We start from the raw sequence: 14,153 nt of genomic DNA, 5'->3' as shown, positions 1-14,153 counted from the left end.
CAATGAACCTGCAAATTATGAAGAAGCAATGGTGGGCCCAGATTCCAACAAATGGCTAGAAGCCATGAAATCCGAGATAGGATCCATGTTTGAAAACAAAGTGTGGACTTTGGAGATACTACCTGAGGGCCGCAAGGCTATTCAGAACAAATGGATCTTTAAGAAGAAGACGGACGCTGACGGTAATGTGACCGTTTATAAAGCTCGACTTGTGGCAAAGGGTTTTTCACAAGTTCCAGGAGTTGACTACGATGAGACTTTCTCACCCGTAGCGATGCTTAAGTCCGTCAGAATCATGTTAGCAATAGTTGCATTTTTCGATTATGAAATCTGGCAGATGGATGTCAAAACGGCGTTCCTTAACGGTTTCCTTAAGGAAGAGTTGTATATGATGCAACCCGAAGGTTTTTTCGCTCCTAAAAATGCTGACAAGATGTGCAAGCTCCAGCGATCCATTTATGCACTGGTGCAAGCATCTCGGAGTTGGAACAAACGCTTTGATGAGGTGATCAAAGCATTTGGGTTTGTACAAGTGGTTGGAGAATCTTGTATTTACAAGAAAGTGAGTGGGAGCTCTGTGGCGTTTCTAATATTATATGTGGATGACATATTACTGATTGGAAACAACGTAGAGCTTTTGAAGAGCATAAAAGGTTACTTGAATAAAAGTTTCTCTATGAAGGACCTAGGAGAAGCTTCTTACATTCTAGGCATTAAGATCTATAGGGATAGATCAAAACGCCTGATAGGACTTTCACAAAGCACATACCTTGATAAAGTTTTGAAGAGGTTCAAAATGGAACAGTCCAAGAAAGGGTTCTTGCCAGTTTTACAAGGTACGAGATTGAGTAAGACTCAATGCCCAGCAACTGATGAAGATAGAGAGCATATGCGCTCCGTCCCCTATGCTTCAGCCATAGGTTCTATCATGTATACGATGTTGTGCACTAGACCGGATGTTAGCCTGGCCATAAGTATGGTAGGTAGGTTCCAGAGTAATCCAGGAGTGGATCACTGGACAGCGGTCAAGAATATCCTAAAGTACCTGAAAAGGACTAAGGAGATGTTTCTCGTGTATGGAGGTGACGAAGAGCTCGCCGTAAAAGGTTACGTCGATGCAAGCTTTGACACAAATCCGGACGACTCTAAGTCGCAAACCGGATACGTATTTATTCTTAATGGGGGTGCAGTAAGCTGGTGCAGTTCCAAGCAAAGCGTCGTAGCACATTCGACATGTGAAGCGGAGTACATGGCTGCCTCGGAGGCGGCTAAGGAGGGTGTCTGGATGAAGCAGTTCATGACGGATCTTGGAGTGGTGCCAAGTGCACTGGATCCAATAACCTTGTTCTGTGACAACACGGGTGTCATTGCCTTAGCAAAGGAACCACGGTTTCACAAGAAGACCAGACACATCAAACGACGCTTCAACCTCATTCGCGACTACGTCGAGGAAGAGGACGTAAATATATGCAAAGTGCACACAGATCTGAATGTAGCAGAACCGCTGACTAAACCTCTTCCACGGCCAAAACATGATCGACACCAGAACTGTATGGGTGTTAGATTTATTACAATGTAATTCACATGGTGATGTGAGGGCTGGATTATTGACTCTAGTGCAAGTGGGAGACTGTTGGAATTATGCCCTAGAGGCAATAATAAATATGGTTATTATTATAATTCCTGTATCAAGATAATAGTTTATTGTCCATGCTATAATTGTATTGAATGAAGACTCATTTACATGTGTGGATACATAGACAAAACACCGTCCCTAGCATGCCTCTAGTTGGCTAGCCAGTTGGTCAATGATAGTTAGTGTCTTCTGATTATGAACAAGGTGTTGTTGCTTGATAACTGGATCACGTCATTGGGAGAATCACGTGATGGACTAGACCCAAACTAATAGACGTAGCATGTTGATCGTGTCATTTTGTTGCTACTGTTTTCTGCGTGTCAAGTATTTATTTCTATGACCATGAGATCATATAACTCACTGACACCGGAGGAATGCTTTGTGTGTATCAAACATCGCAACGTAACTGGGTGACTATAAAGATGCTCTACAGGTATCTCCGAAGGTGTTAGTTGAGTTAGTATGGATCAAGACTGGGATTTGTCACTCCGTGTGACGGAGAGGTATCTCGGGGCCCACTAGGTAATACAACATCACACACAAGCCTTGCAAGCAATGTAACTTAGTGTAAGTTGCGGGATCTTGTATTACGGAACGAGTAAAGAGACTTGCCGGTAAACGAGATTGAAATAGGTATGCGGATACTGACGATCGAATCTCGAGCAAGTAACATACCGAAGGACAAAGGGAATGACATACGGGATTATACGAATCCTTGGCACTGAGGTTCAAACGATAAGATCTTCGTAGAATATGTAGGATCCAATATGGGCATCCAGGTCCCGCTATTGGATATTGACCGAGGAGTCTCTCGGGTCATGTCTACATAGTTCTCGAACCCGCAGGGTCTGCACACTTAAGGTTCGACGTTGTTTTATGCGTATTTGAGTTATATGGTTGGTTACCGAATGTTGTTCGGAGTCCCGGATGAGATCTCGGACGTCACGAGGGTTTCCGGAATGGTCCGGAAACGAAGATTGATATATAGGATGACCTCATTTGATTACCGGAAGGTTTTCGGAGTTACCGGGAATGTACCGGGAATGACGAATGGGTTCCGGGAGTTCACCGGGGGGGGGGCAACCTACCCCGGGGAAGCCCATAGGCCTTGGGGGAGACACACCAGCCCTTAGTGGGCTGGTGGGACAGCCCACAAGTGCCCTATGCGCCAAGGAGAAGAAAATCAAGAGAGAAAGAAAAAAAAAGGAGGAGGTGGGAAGGAAAGGGGACTCCCTCCCACCAAACCTAGTCCAACTTGGTTTGGGGGGGGGGAGAGTCCTCCCCCTTGGCTCGGCCGACCCCCTTGAGGGTCCTTGGACCCCAAGGCAAGGTCCCCTCCCTCCCACCTATATATACGGAGGTTTTAGGGCTGATTTGAGACGACTTTTCCACGGCAGCCCGACCACATACCTCCACGGTTTTTCCTATAGATCGTGTTTCTGTGAAGCTCGGGCGGAGCCCTGCTGAGACAAGGTCATCACCAACCTCCGGAGCGCCGTCACGCTGCCGGAGAACTCTTCTACCTCTCCGTCTCTCTTGCTGGATCAAGAAGGCCGAGATCATCGTCGAGTTGTACGTGTGCTGAACGCGGAGGTGCCGTCCGTTCGGTACTAGATCGCGGGATTGTTCGCGGGGCGGATCGAGGGACGTGAGGACGTTCCACTACATTAACCACGTTCTCTAACGCTTCTGCTGTACGGTCTACAAGGGTATGTAGATCACTCATCCCCTCTCGTAGATGGACATCACCATGATAGGTCTTCGTGCGCGTAGAAATTTTTTTGTTTCCCATGCGACGTTCCCCAACATCGAGTTCTACACGTGTCGACGTCGCAATAGTTTGCTGATGTCATGACTAAGGAATTGCCCACTCCCATCTTTAAGGAGTTTCGGTTCAGTCTTTCTCTCTCCGACGACGCTTCGACTGCAGGGCGGGTGTTGAATATATGTGTTGCATGTATATTACGTATATCCTGACCCACCCCTTAGATGTGTATAGTTAAGGTAAAGGCCCACAGAGCCATTTGTGCTCTTTATATACGCGCACCTCGACACATATCAATACATCAACGATGGTAGTGACAATCCCTTTCTCTCTATACACAAGATAATCCTCATCTGACTTTCCGCTGTGCTGTTTGTGTCTCCTAATCTCGCTGACTGACCGGTGGGCCCTCGTAGACCGCCGGCAAATGAATGTACCGTCGGAGTTGGAGGCAGCTCAGCTCAGCTCGGCTAAGTCAATCATTGCGCAGCCTAACCCGCCACCGTCGCCAACCACTCGGCGCTGATCGGATGTTTTTTACTACTACTCCCGAACGCCATCGGCCTCCATGCAGACGCATTTGCAGATTTTGCGTATGCGGCAGAGATATTTTCCTGCGTGGTGTGACGTGATAGCTTGCTCTCTTGGCATCTCGCTGGACCGCTCGTCCGCACCATGCGGTGGCACTGTGTGTGGGAGCACCCCCGCTTCGCTTCAACAGTGATAATGATGATATGCTCCGGCGCGTGCCGGCCAGTCCGGGCAGGAGACGATAATGGAATTCGGTTCACCGACACACATGCTTAGGCGGATCACACACACAACTGGTAAAGACGACGCCGTACCGGTCGGGGTCTGCAAGGTACGTAGCAGTACAGGGTACACATGGCCTTTTGACTCCATGCGCCGCGCGCACATGCCGCGGACCGCGGGGAAACCAGCTCCATCCGCGGATGCAAAGAGGAGAAAAGGCGCGTCCAAAAGAAGACCGGTGTCGGCCGGCCAAGTCCCAGAGCGCCAGCTTATGTGATTCGGTCTGACGTCCTTGATCACGATTTCACGTTAGTGAACCTGCTGGATCGATTGACGCGGCAGCAAGGAACAGGAGTTGCTCCTGGCTCGCCTGCGGTGCCGAACCTGAACTCCGGCGGCAGTGAGCTGAAGCTGGGCCATGTAATGTAAGACGAGATGAGAATAAGAAGATGCCGTGCCGTGCTGGGGATCTGGACCAAACGAGGGAGCCACGATAATAACTCGTGCAGGGAGAGGGAGGGTATCGCCAGCGGGCAGCGGCGAGCAACGCGGGACAGCTAATGGGATTTGAAAGGCCGGACCCCGGCGGGCGGCGGAAGATGGGATGCTTCCTTTTGGCCGGACGCGCTTGTATCCCTGCGTGCCGCGCACTGTTCTGTTTGACCGGAGCCGGCCCGGGGAATTTCTCTCCGGCTGCCAAGGTCGCTACAGCTACCGAGCTACGTACTACTGCTCGTACGCATCGAATTGGCAGGACCGTGCTGATGGCATGAAGAAAATCTACGGTGGGGAGTGGTAGCAGTGGCTTTATCGAAGGTCGCAGCCAGCGCCCAGCAGGGAGATTGGATAATTCGGCCGCGTGCTTTACCGGCAACCAATCATGTGCTAGGCCGTTCGTTAGGCAGGGAATCTGCAGAAAAAGAAGCGGGTAAAGGCCGCCCGTTCTTCGCGCCAGGTTTGTAAATTTACCGCGCGCGGGAACCGATCGGCGCCAAACATGAGATTATGTAGTGGTAGGATGTGATGAAATTAAATTCATTTGCTGAAGAACCATTTTTATGCTTTTGTGCAGTTGGGTTTGCTTCTTCAAGAATAAGAATAAATGGTGACCAAAAGAAACTTGGAGTGCGTAAAAAGAGGCACAAGTACTACAAACATGGTTTGGTTTCATATAGTAGTAGTAGTAGTAACAATATACTTTCGATTAATATCACCGCCTTGAATGATACTATATAAATTATAAAAGGCGAGAGTGGGCGGGAGAGCGTATCTTGTACGCCTGCCTCCTCCATTTTCCCACACAGCCCTTTTCCCATTTGCCAATACACGACTCATCTCTCACTTCCCTACAGACCGAGACCCGACTCCACGGACGCACCCGCACCCGCACCCGCACCCAACCAAACCTTTTTCTCACCTAGAAAGACGCACCGACACCACACACCCACCCAACCAGATACAGTTTACAACGACTCAGCGCGACGCAAGGACGGACCGTACACTCCCAATGACTTGACCGTAGCAGCTAGCTGCGTAGTAGCATTACCAGTACTCGGGTAAAGGGACTTCAGCTGTACTGCACGAAGGAGCGGTAGAAGGTGTTGGGCCTCCAGTTGGCCGGGATGACCTTGTTGGCGACGAGCGTCTTGCCGGACTCGTTGCGGATGCGGATGGAGAATGGCGCCTGGAGGCGGTGGTTGGAGTCGAGGCGCCAGACGGAGCCCCACGACTCCCTCATCCTCGTCCACTTTCCGCCGCCCGGCCCCCGCGACTCCATGAGGTCCACCTGCACCACGTCGCCGTCGCCGTCCTCGTACTCCACCAGCACCGCGAAGTAGACGGGGTTCGAGTACTCCTCCACGTGGAACCCGATCTTGAGCCCCGGGAACTCGCACGGCACCCTGCAAATACGCGCACCCTGCTTGTAAATCCTTGCATAAATGGACTATGGAGTGCTTAGTTTTGTTGCTTTGCTCCATCTTGCTTGCTGGGGAATATTGTATCTTTCGACCGGGGGCCCCAGCCGCTCTGTAATACGGACACTCCTACTACCTACGAGACGGAAATGGGCTTGGCCGGTGGCGTATGGTGGCAGGGCACGCATATGCCGTGCTGCAAAAGGAGGTGGGTTGGGCCCGAGTAATAAAGCTGAGTGAGCTCTGCCTTGTGTGCTTACTAGCTGTTGCACATGCATGTGCAGAGCAGAGGAGTGTGTGTGTGGCGCCCGTGTCCGGTCGGCCAGGAGTAATGCGGCAGCTGGGTGGATCCAATGCACCCAACCATTTTCAGCTTTTAGCTTAACTGCCCCGACGATGGCCAGGAAATTCAACCAGGAATTTGCAAAAATGGTGGTACAAATTCTCAGTGTTGCGCTGGTACTGCTACGGCGCTGGCTGCAGGTGTTGCTGGCTCTTACCGTGTGAACTCGATGTCGATGATGCCGGAGTGGCGGAGCCTGTCGTTGAGCCCGGGCTTTGCGAGCCTGCCGAACGCCGTGCCGCTGAGGTCGAAGTGGTAGGGCGCCACCGGGTAGTAGTTCATGTCGGTGATGATCACCGTCTCCGTCCTGCCGGAGCAGGATTGGTCCTTCCTGCATCTGATCTGAAACAGAACAAAACGCCAGGCTTTGAGCCACCAACGAGGTCCAGCGCCAATCAATGTGCTTCCCATAGCTGCAACGGCTCTTCGCCGCACAGTAACAGAAGTTTTCACGGATAGCGACTCAACACACACGGCCACCCCCCACGCGTGCGGGGCCCGCTGTGAGACGCTGCAGATCGGCCTGGCTTGACAGTAACTGTAAACTGTTTCTCATCGTAGGAGGGAGGGTATTTAATTTTAATTTACTACTGTACCTTGTAGCATGAGCCGCATCCCTTGCCGTCCTTGAACAATGGCTGGTTGCCGCAGGAGGTCATGGACGCGAACGGGTACTGGTTGGTGTGCTTGAAGCCGCAGGCACCACCTAGCAAGGCCAAGAATCGCCGAGAAAGAAATGAGCCACATTGCTCGCGCAAGAAGAGAGGAGAGGAGAAGCATTCGTCCTGAGAGGGAGCCGGCGCGGAGGATCCTCACCGTTGTCGTCGGGGCCGGCGCCATTGGGCTGGCCATACCAGGTCGCCCTGGCCGGGGTCCAGGGGCCCCAGTACTTGGTGGCGTCGGTGACGTTGAGGTCGACGTCGAAGGGGGAGGCGTCGGTGGCGTTAAGGTCCACGGCGCCGCCGACGGCCAGGAAGCAGAGAAGCGCCGCGAGCACGGCGAGGGAGGGGAGGGAGCCCATGCCGCGCGCTGTGGTGTGTGTGTGTGTGTGCGGATCTGACGAGTGGGCAGTGCGGAGTGATGGTTCCTGTGTGGGAGTGGGGAGGTGGCCGTGGTGCGGTGGGGCTATTTATAAACCGGATCGGGGGTACGCGCGGCCGCTGGTGCTAGGCATTAGGCAAGGCAACGGGATGGGGTTGGTTCGGGTTTGTGTGTGAGCGTCTAGGCAGGGGAGAGCAGAGCAGGGAACGTGCCATGTTGGGCGGCACATGGCCTGGCTCGGGGCATGCAGTGCAGCCGCATCGTGTTACGGCACCGCGAATTAAAGGTGGCAGATGATAGTTGGGACGGGTAGATAGGAGGAGGATGGCTAGCGGCCTGCCATGGTCTGCTTAGCTCAGGCCCCTCTCAGCCTCGGATCACTGAAGGAAACGCATAAACACAACGCAAACGGGACTCGAGATGCATGCATGGTGGAACTGAAATGTCGGCATGTGCCATCGTGCCAAATCGGCCCAATTGATCTGGGTTCAGAATTCATTCAGGGTTTCAGGGTAAACGGCCCAATTGATCTGGGTTCAGAATTCATTCAGGGTTTCAGGGTAAATAAAAACACCATGTGTCACGGAAGGTCATTTCTTTTGAGCTTATAACCTTATCCGTAAGGTTACGAAAATTGCTTTTGAAGGCTTAGCTCCATGAATGTCTCCATTTGTAATTTTCTAAATTTATCAAAATTCATATTTCTATGCTTTTAATTTTAAAAATATGTATATGTAGATATATAGAAATCATGATGTACATGTGTGTAAATTTTTAGGACAAAATACGTTAAAATGAAGGATGTGTAAAATAAACAAATTTGAGGCTTTCCAGCACATGATATTCTTCGGCCTCAAAATTAATGAATTTGTTTTTCTTTTGTACATGTTACATTTCAAGGTATTTCATTCTAAATTTTTACGCACATATATATTCATCCTTGTATACTTGCATATATTTTTTAGTTATTTTCAAAACCGAAAAGCTTGAATTTTGATTTGTATTTTAAAATCCAGGCTCCACCAAAATGCCCCACTCGTAGGGTTACCTTTATGTTTTGAAAATAAACTTGGGGGAGTACTGGGAAATTGGTTTACCTAGTAATTGGTTACCTTTATGTTTTAAAAATAAACTTGAGGGAGTATTGGGGAAATGGTTTACCTAGTAGTTCTCGCTTTTGGGTAGAGTCCCTTTTTGTTTCAAAGTTATGGATAGCTTGTAATCATCCTAAACACCAATTCTATCATGTCGCAACAAACCGGCAAGTTCTGCAAAGCCGGCCTTTTGGTTGTTGATGACTCGATTTTATGTATATCTTTAGAGTATATTCTAGTGCCAAAATCTCTCATATCATACCCATCCAGCATTTATTCATGTCTTCAATACATAGCTTTGAGTATTTAATTGTTTTACCAAGTTCGTTGCACACTTTTTAATTTTTATTTAGTTCTTATTAGTTTTACTTCATTTTGTGGTATTTGAAGGTGTGTGGACATGGTCGTGGACTTGGGACATAAAAAAATCAAGTTGGGTCAAACCGGAGAAGTTCGAGGCCGAGATCAAGGCCCTTTGGTGTGTTCGATGATTTTACATTTATCAAAATGTCCAAAATGAAGATCCAAGGCCACCGACGCATGGGGCTTTTCTCAAGCAGTCCACCGGAGCAGGTCGTTTGGGTGGTCGTTTGAGATCGAGACAACCACAAAAATTGTCCAGAACTTTCCAAACCTTGCTCTCATTTCGTCCCCTTTTTCCTATGGGATTCTTGGCGACCAACACTTGTATTGGCCGTGGATTTGGATCCCCTTGAGCCCTTGGATGAAAGGGAGGAGTCTAGATAAATGGAGGACACTCGGGGAGACCTCTTATAAGAAGACCTCCAACCCTAGCCGCCGTCTCAATCCATCTTCAACCTTCACAAGTTTCATCTACACCCACCATACCTCCATTGCGGGCCACCACCATGGAGAGAAGGGCCGAGGAAGAAGGAAGGGAGGATGCACCTATCGTGGAGTTACCGCGACAAGTGTCCTCATGAGAGAACTTTGTTGTGAGGCCATAGCCACTAGGCGAATCCTTGGATGGGAATGATCGGAGCGAGAGAGACAAGTTACCCAGGTTCGACCCCTCTCGTGAGGTAAAGGCCTACTCTTGCCCTATGTTTGTTTATTTATGTTAAGATCTTGATTACAAGGGTTGCTTTCGCTACCTATCTCTTGAGAGATCTAACCTGGGTCTGTCCCTTAGATGTATCGGTGTTTACCCTTATATATTGAGTCAAACCTGTGGGGTTACAATGAATCGGAGTTGCACCCGACCTCTCCTCATCGGAGTGGAACTCCTAAGTCGACATCTACAAAGCCGACATCAGCCATGATCCTTTGAGCCGTCCTACACACAAACCGGCCCAAAATGCGTTGGTCATCCTTCCATCTAGTCTCCAGGCTAGATGTCGCTGGAAATATGCCCTAGAGGCAATAATAAATTAGTTGTTATTATATTTCTTTGTTCGTGATAATCGTTTATTATCCACATTATAATTGCATTGATTGGAAACTCAAATATATGTGTGGATACATAGACAAAACACCGTCCCTAGTAATGTTGGGGAACGTTGCATGGGAAACAAAAAAAATTCCTACGCACACGAAGACCTATCATGGTGATGTCCATCTACGAGAGGAGATTTGGATCAACATATCCTTGTAGATCGCACGGCAGGAAGCGTTAAGAAACGCGGTTGATGTAGTGGAACGTCTTCACGTCCCTCGATCACCCCCACGAACCGTCCCACGATCCGTCCAGCGAACCGTCCCGCGATCCATTCCACGAACCGTCTCGCGATCCGTTGCACGAACCATCTTGCGATCCGACTCACGATCCATTCCGATCTAGTGTCGAACGGACGGCACCTCCGCGTTCAGCACACGTACAGCTCAATGACGATTTGTGCTTAGCAGTCCCCGGCAACGGCACTAGAAGAATATTGTTGACGAGTCCCTGACTTGATGCCTTCGCGACAACAGAGCCAGAACTACTCCCAGTTGCTCAACAATTAGCAATTGTCTTGCAATGGCCCACGAGGGCATGGGTTCGCGGCAGTTTTCGAGGGTAGTGTATTCGACCCAAATTTGTTGATTCGCCAGTCAGGAGGTGACAGAATACTCTCAAATATTAGCAGTTGAATGTATCGGATTTAACCACACCTGAAAGATTAGTATCTGCAAGCAAAGTATAAGCAGCAAAGTAGTATGATAACAACGGTGTCAGAAATGATTTGTTGACGGCAAACTATTCCTAACTGTCGTATCAGTGGCGCCAGAAGTTGCCCGTTGACGAAAATTGTCTTTTCCTGTCAACGACGAGCGAACCAGAATTGTAGCAGGTAGCAACAGTGTGACGAGTAATAGCAGTGGCAAGGAACAACAGTAGTGACAGCAGTAGCAAGTAGCAACAGTAGCAAGTAACTGCAGTAGCAACAGTAGTAACAGCAGTAGCAGCAGAGCAAGACAAGTAACAACACCAGTGGGACAAACTCGTAGGCAATGGGTCGGTGATTCGTTTGAATGATATTCATCATGCAACAGTTACAACACGGAGAGATATGTGGCTAGCTCCCGTTCGTCAATATGATGTAGGCATGCATTCCGTGTGTAGTCATACGTGCTTAGGGAAAAGAACTTGCGTGACATCTATTGTCCATCCCTCCCGTGGCAGCGGGGTCCAAAAGGATACTACATGATATTAAGGTTCTCCTTTTAATAAAGAACCGGAACAACACATTAGCACTTGGTGAACACATGAACTCCTCAAACTACGGTCATCACTGGGAGTGGTTCCAGTTATTGTCACTCCGGGGTTGCCGGGTCATAACACATAGTAGGTAACTACAGCTTGCAAGATCGGATCTAAAACACACATATATTGGTGGCAACATAATAATTTCAGATCTGAAATCATGGCACTCGGGCCCTAGTGACAAGCATTAAGCATGGCAAAGTAGTAGCAACATCAATCTCAGAACATAGTGGATACTAGGGATCAATCCCCGTCAAAACTAACTCGATTACATGATAGATCTCATCCTACTCATCACCGCCCAGCGAGCCTATGAATAGATTACTCACGAACGATGAAGAGCTTCATGGAATTGGAGAGGGAACAAGGTTGTTGATGACGATGGCGACGATTTCCCCTCTCCGGAGCCCAAAACGGACTCCAGATATGTCCTCCAGATGAAGAAGAGGATGTGACGACGCCTCCGTATCGCAAACGCGACGAAATCTTCTCTTCTGATTTTTTTTTCTGGGCGAAAGTGAATTTATAGAGCTGAGTTTGGGGGCGGCACAACCACGTGGGCCCCACAAGCTTGGTTGCCGCGGCCAAGGGGTGGCCGCGGCAACAGGGCTTGTGGCCCACTGGCCCATGCCCTCTGGTGGATCTTTGCGCAGGTATTTTTCATATTTTCCAGAAAAATTCTCCGTAAATTTTCAGGACGTTCCGAGAACTTTCATTTCTGCACAAAAACAACAACATAGCAATTCTGTTGAAAACAGCGTTAGTCCGGGTTAGTTCCATTCAAATCATGCAAATTAGAGTCCAAAACAAGGGCAAAAGAGTTTGGAAAAGTAGATATGATGGAGACGTATCAACTCCCCCAAGCTTAAAACCTTCTTGTCCTCAAGCAACTCAGTTGACAAATTGAAAGAGAAAGAAAAACTTTGACAAACTCTGTTTGATCTTTTTGTTGCAACTATGTTTAACTCGTAACCAGAATTTCAGCAAGATCACAAGTTAACCACATAAGCAAGTGACACAAAGGTCTCACGGTAAACTAATATCAATGGCATAATCAGCTAGCGAGGAAATAATAATGAGTTTCAGATACCAACAATTCAATCAAAACAAGCATGAAGCAATATGAACAGGTGGTATCTCGCTAGCTCTTTCTGAGACCGCAAAACATAAATCTAGAGCACTTTCAAAGATCAAGGGCTCACTAAACATTGTAATTCATAGCAACAAAGATCCAGTCATAGTCATACTCAATATCAATCAAAAGCAAAGCATAAAAATGACAGAGGTGCTCTCTAATTGGTGCTTATACAAGAGGATGACTCAACAGGAAAATAAATAGACACGCCCTTCGCAGAGGGAAGCATTGATTTGCAGAGGTGCCAGAGCTCAAGCTCTGAAAACAGGGATAATAATTTTGGGTGGCATGCTTTAATTGTCAACGCAATGACCAAGAGTTCTCAATATCTTCCACGCTACTCATGCTATAGGCGGTTCCCAAACAGAAAAGTAAAGTTTTAACTCCCCCACCACCAATCAATCACACTCCATGGCTAGCCGAATCCTCGGGTACCGTCCATACTAACATCAATTTGGGGGAGTCTTGTTTTACAGTTATGTTTTTGATTTAAGCGTGGAACTCGGCATTCCAATTAGCGGCCCCTTTCTCGTGAATGACAGTGAATAAACACATGTCGAGGATAACACGCCTAGCATGGAAGATACCAACAGCCCTCTATCACCACATGAGCGGTTCGGGCATGCAAAACAGATTATTTCTTGAAGGTTTAGAGAATGGCACATGCAAATTTACTTGGAACGGCAGGTAAATACCGCAAATAGGTAGGTATGGTGGACTCTCATGGAAAAACTTTTGGGTTTATGGAAGTGGATGCACAAGCAGTATTCCGCTTAGTACAAGTGAAGGCTAGCAAAAGACTGGGAAGCGACCAACTAGAGAGCGACAAGAGTCATCAGAATGCAATGAGTTTGACTAACATGGAGTGCAAGCATGAACAGGATATAAATCACCATGAACACGAACATCATAGAGGCTATGTTGATTTTGTTTCAACTACATGCATGAACATGCGCCAAGTCAAGCCACTTGAATCATTCAAAGGAGAAATACCATCCTATCATACTACATCATAGTCATCTCAAAATCTATGTTGGCATTCAAGACAAACCATTATAAGCTCCTAGCTAAATAAGCATGGCATCAAAAACTATGATCTCTAAGTTGTCATTGCAAACATGTTTCTCTCACAACAAAGCTGAATTTGGGATGACAAGCTAGTCATATTTACAAAAACAAAATAGATAGAGTTCATACCAGCTTTTCCAGTCTGAGCCACTTCATCATATATCATCATTATTGCCTTTCACTTGCACGATCGAACGATGTGAACAAAGGAGAAGACAAAGTAATATGGCGCTTTGAAAGCTAAAAACGTATGCATGCAAGAGTCACTAAGCATTGTAACCAATATCTTCTACCTTGACCCAAGGAAAAAGAAAACTATTTACACGGAAAAGCTCCCAACAAGCAAAAGAAGAAAGGAAAATATTTTTGCGTTTTTCTCAAAAGGACACAAAACAAGAAAACAACAAAACGAAAATAAACTAGCAAGGATAATAAAGTGGCAAAGTGTGAACACCGCCGAACAAAGTGAAAGCATAAACATGAATGTAAGGTCGGTGAGAACACATACTCTCCCAAGCTTTGGCTTTTGGCCTAGCTTGGTCTACTCCCAAGGCGGGAAATAACCAGTTCTGGGATACTCCAGAGCAGACTGTGGATGCCACTGTTGTGTGAGCTCCTCTGGCTCCCACTTATAAACTGGCGTCTGGTACTCGACTGGCGGCTCGGGCACAAACACTTGTGGTTGGGCTAAGCCCCAA

General features: G+C 47.9%; 1 protein-coding gene across 1 annotated transcript; it reads right to left on the bottom strand.

The window, feature by feature from the left end:
• Positions 1–5,300: 5,300 nt before the first annotated feature.
• Positions 5,301–7,509, bottom strand: LOC123438643 (expansin-B4-like). Its single transcript, XM_045115793.1, has 4 exons — positions 7,230–7,509; positions 7,010–7,119; positions 6,571–6,755; positions 5,301–6,055 (listed from the first exon to the last, which is right to left on the bottom strand). The coding sequence occupies exons 1-4, from the start codon at positions 7,432–7,434 to the stop codon at positions 5,722–5,724; spliced, it is 834 nt and encodes a 277-aa protein (XP_044971728.1). The 5' UTR covers positions 7,435–7,509; the 3' UTR covers positions 5,301–5,721.
• Between the last annotated feature and the right edge of the window lie 6,644 nt (positions 7,510–14,153).

Source organism: Hordeum vulgare, chromosome 1H, assembly GCF_904849725.1.
Source record: "Hordeum vulgare subsp. vulgare chromosome 1H, MorexV3_pseudomolecules_assembly, whole genome shotgun sequence".
NCBI classification, from domain to species: Eukaryota; Viridiplantae; Streptophyta; class Magnoliopsida; order Poales; family Poaceae; genus Hordeum; species Hordeum vulgare.
The sequence above is the reverse complement of the archived record's forward strand: the minus strand, read 5'-3'. Positions and strand labels throughout refer to the sequence as shown.

Excerpts from the sequence above, each read along its gene's own strand:
- LOC123438643 (XM_045115793.1), bottom strand. The coding sequence starts at position 7,434 with ATGGGCTCCCTCCCCTCCCTCGCCGTGCTCGCGGCGCTTCTCTGCTTC. Across the intron at positions 6,756-7,009 it reads GATGCGGCTCATGCTACAAG|ATCAGATGCAGGAAGGACCA; the intron begins GTACAGTAGTAA and ends GTTCTGTTTCAG. Across the intron at positions 6,056-6,570 it reads ATCGACATCGAGTTCACACG|GGTGCCGTGCGAGTTCCCGG; the intron begins GTAAGAGCCAGC and ends GCGTATTTGCAG.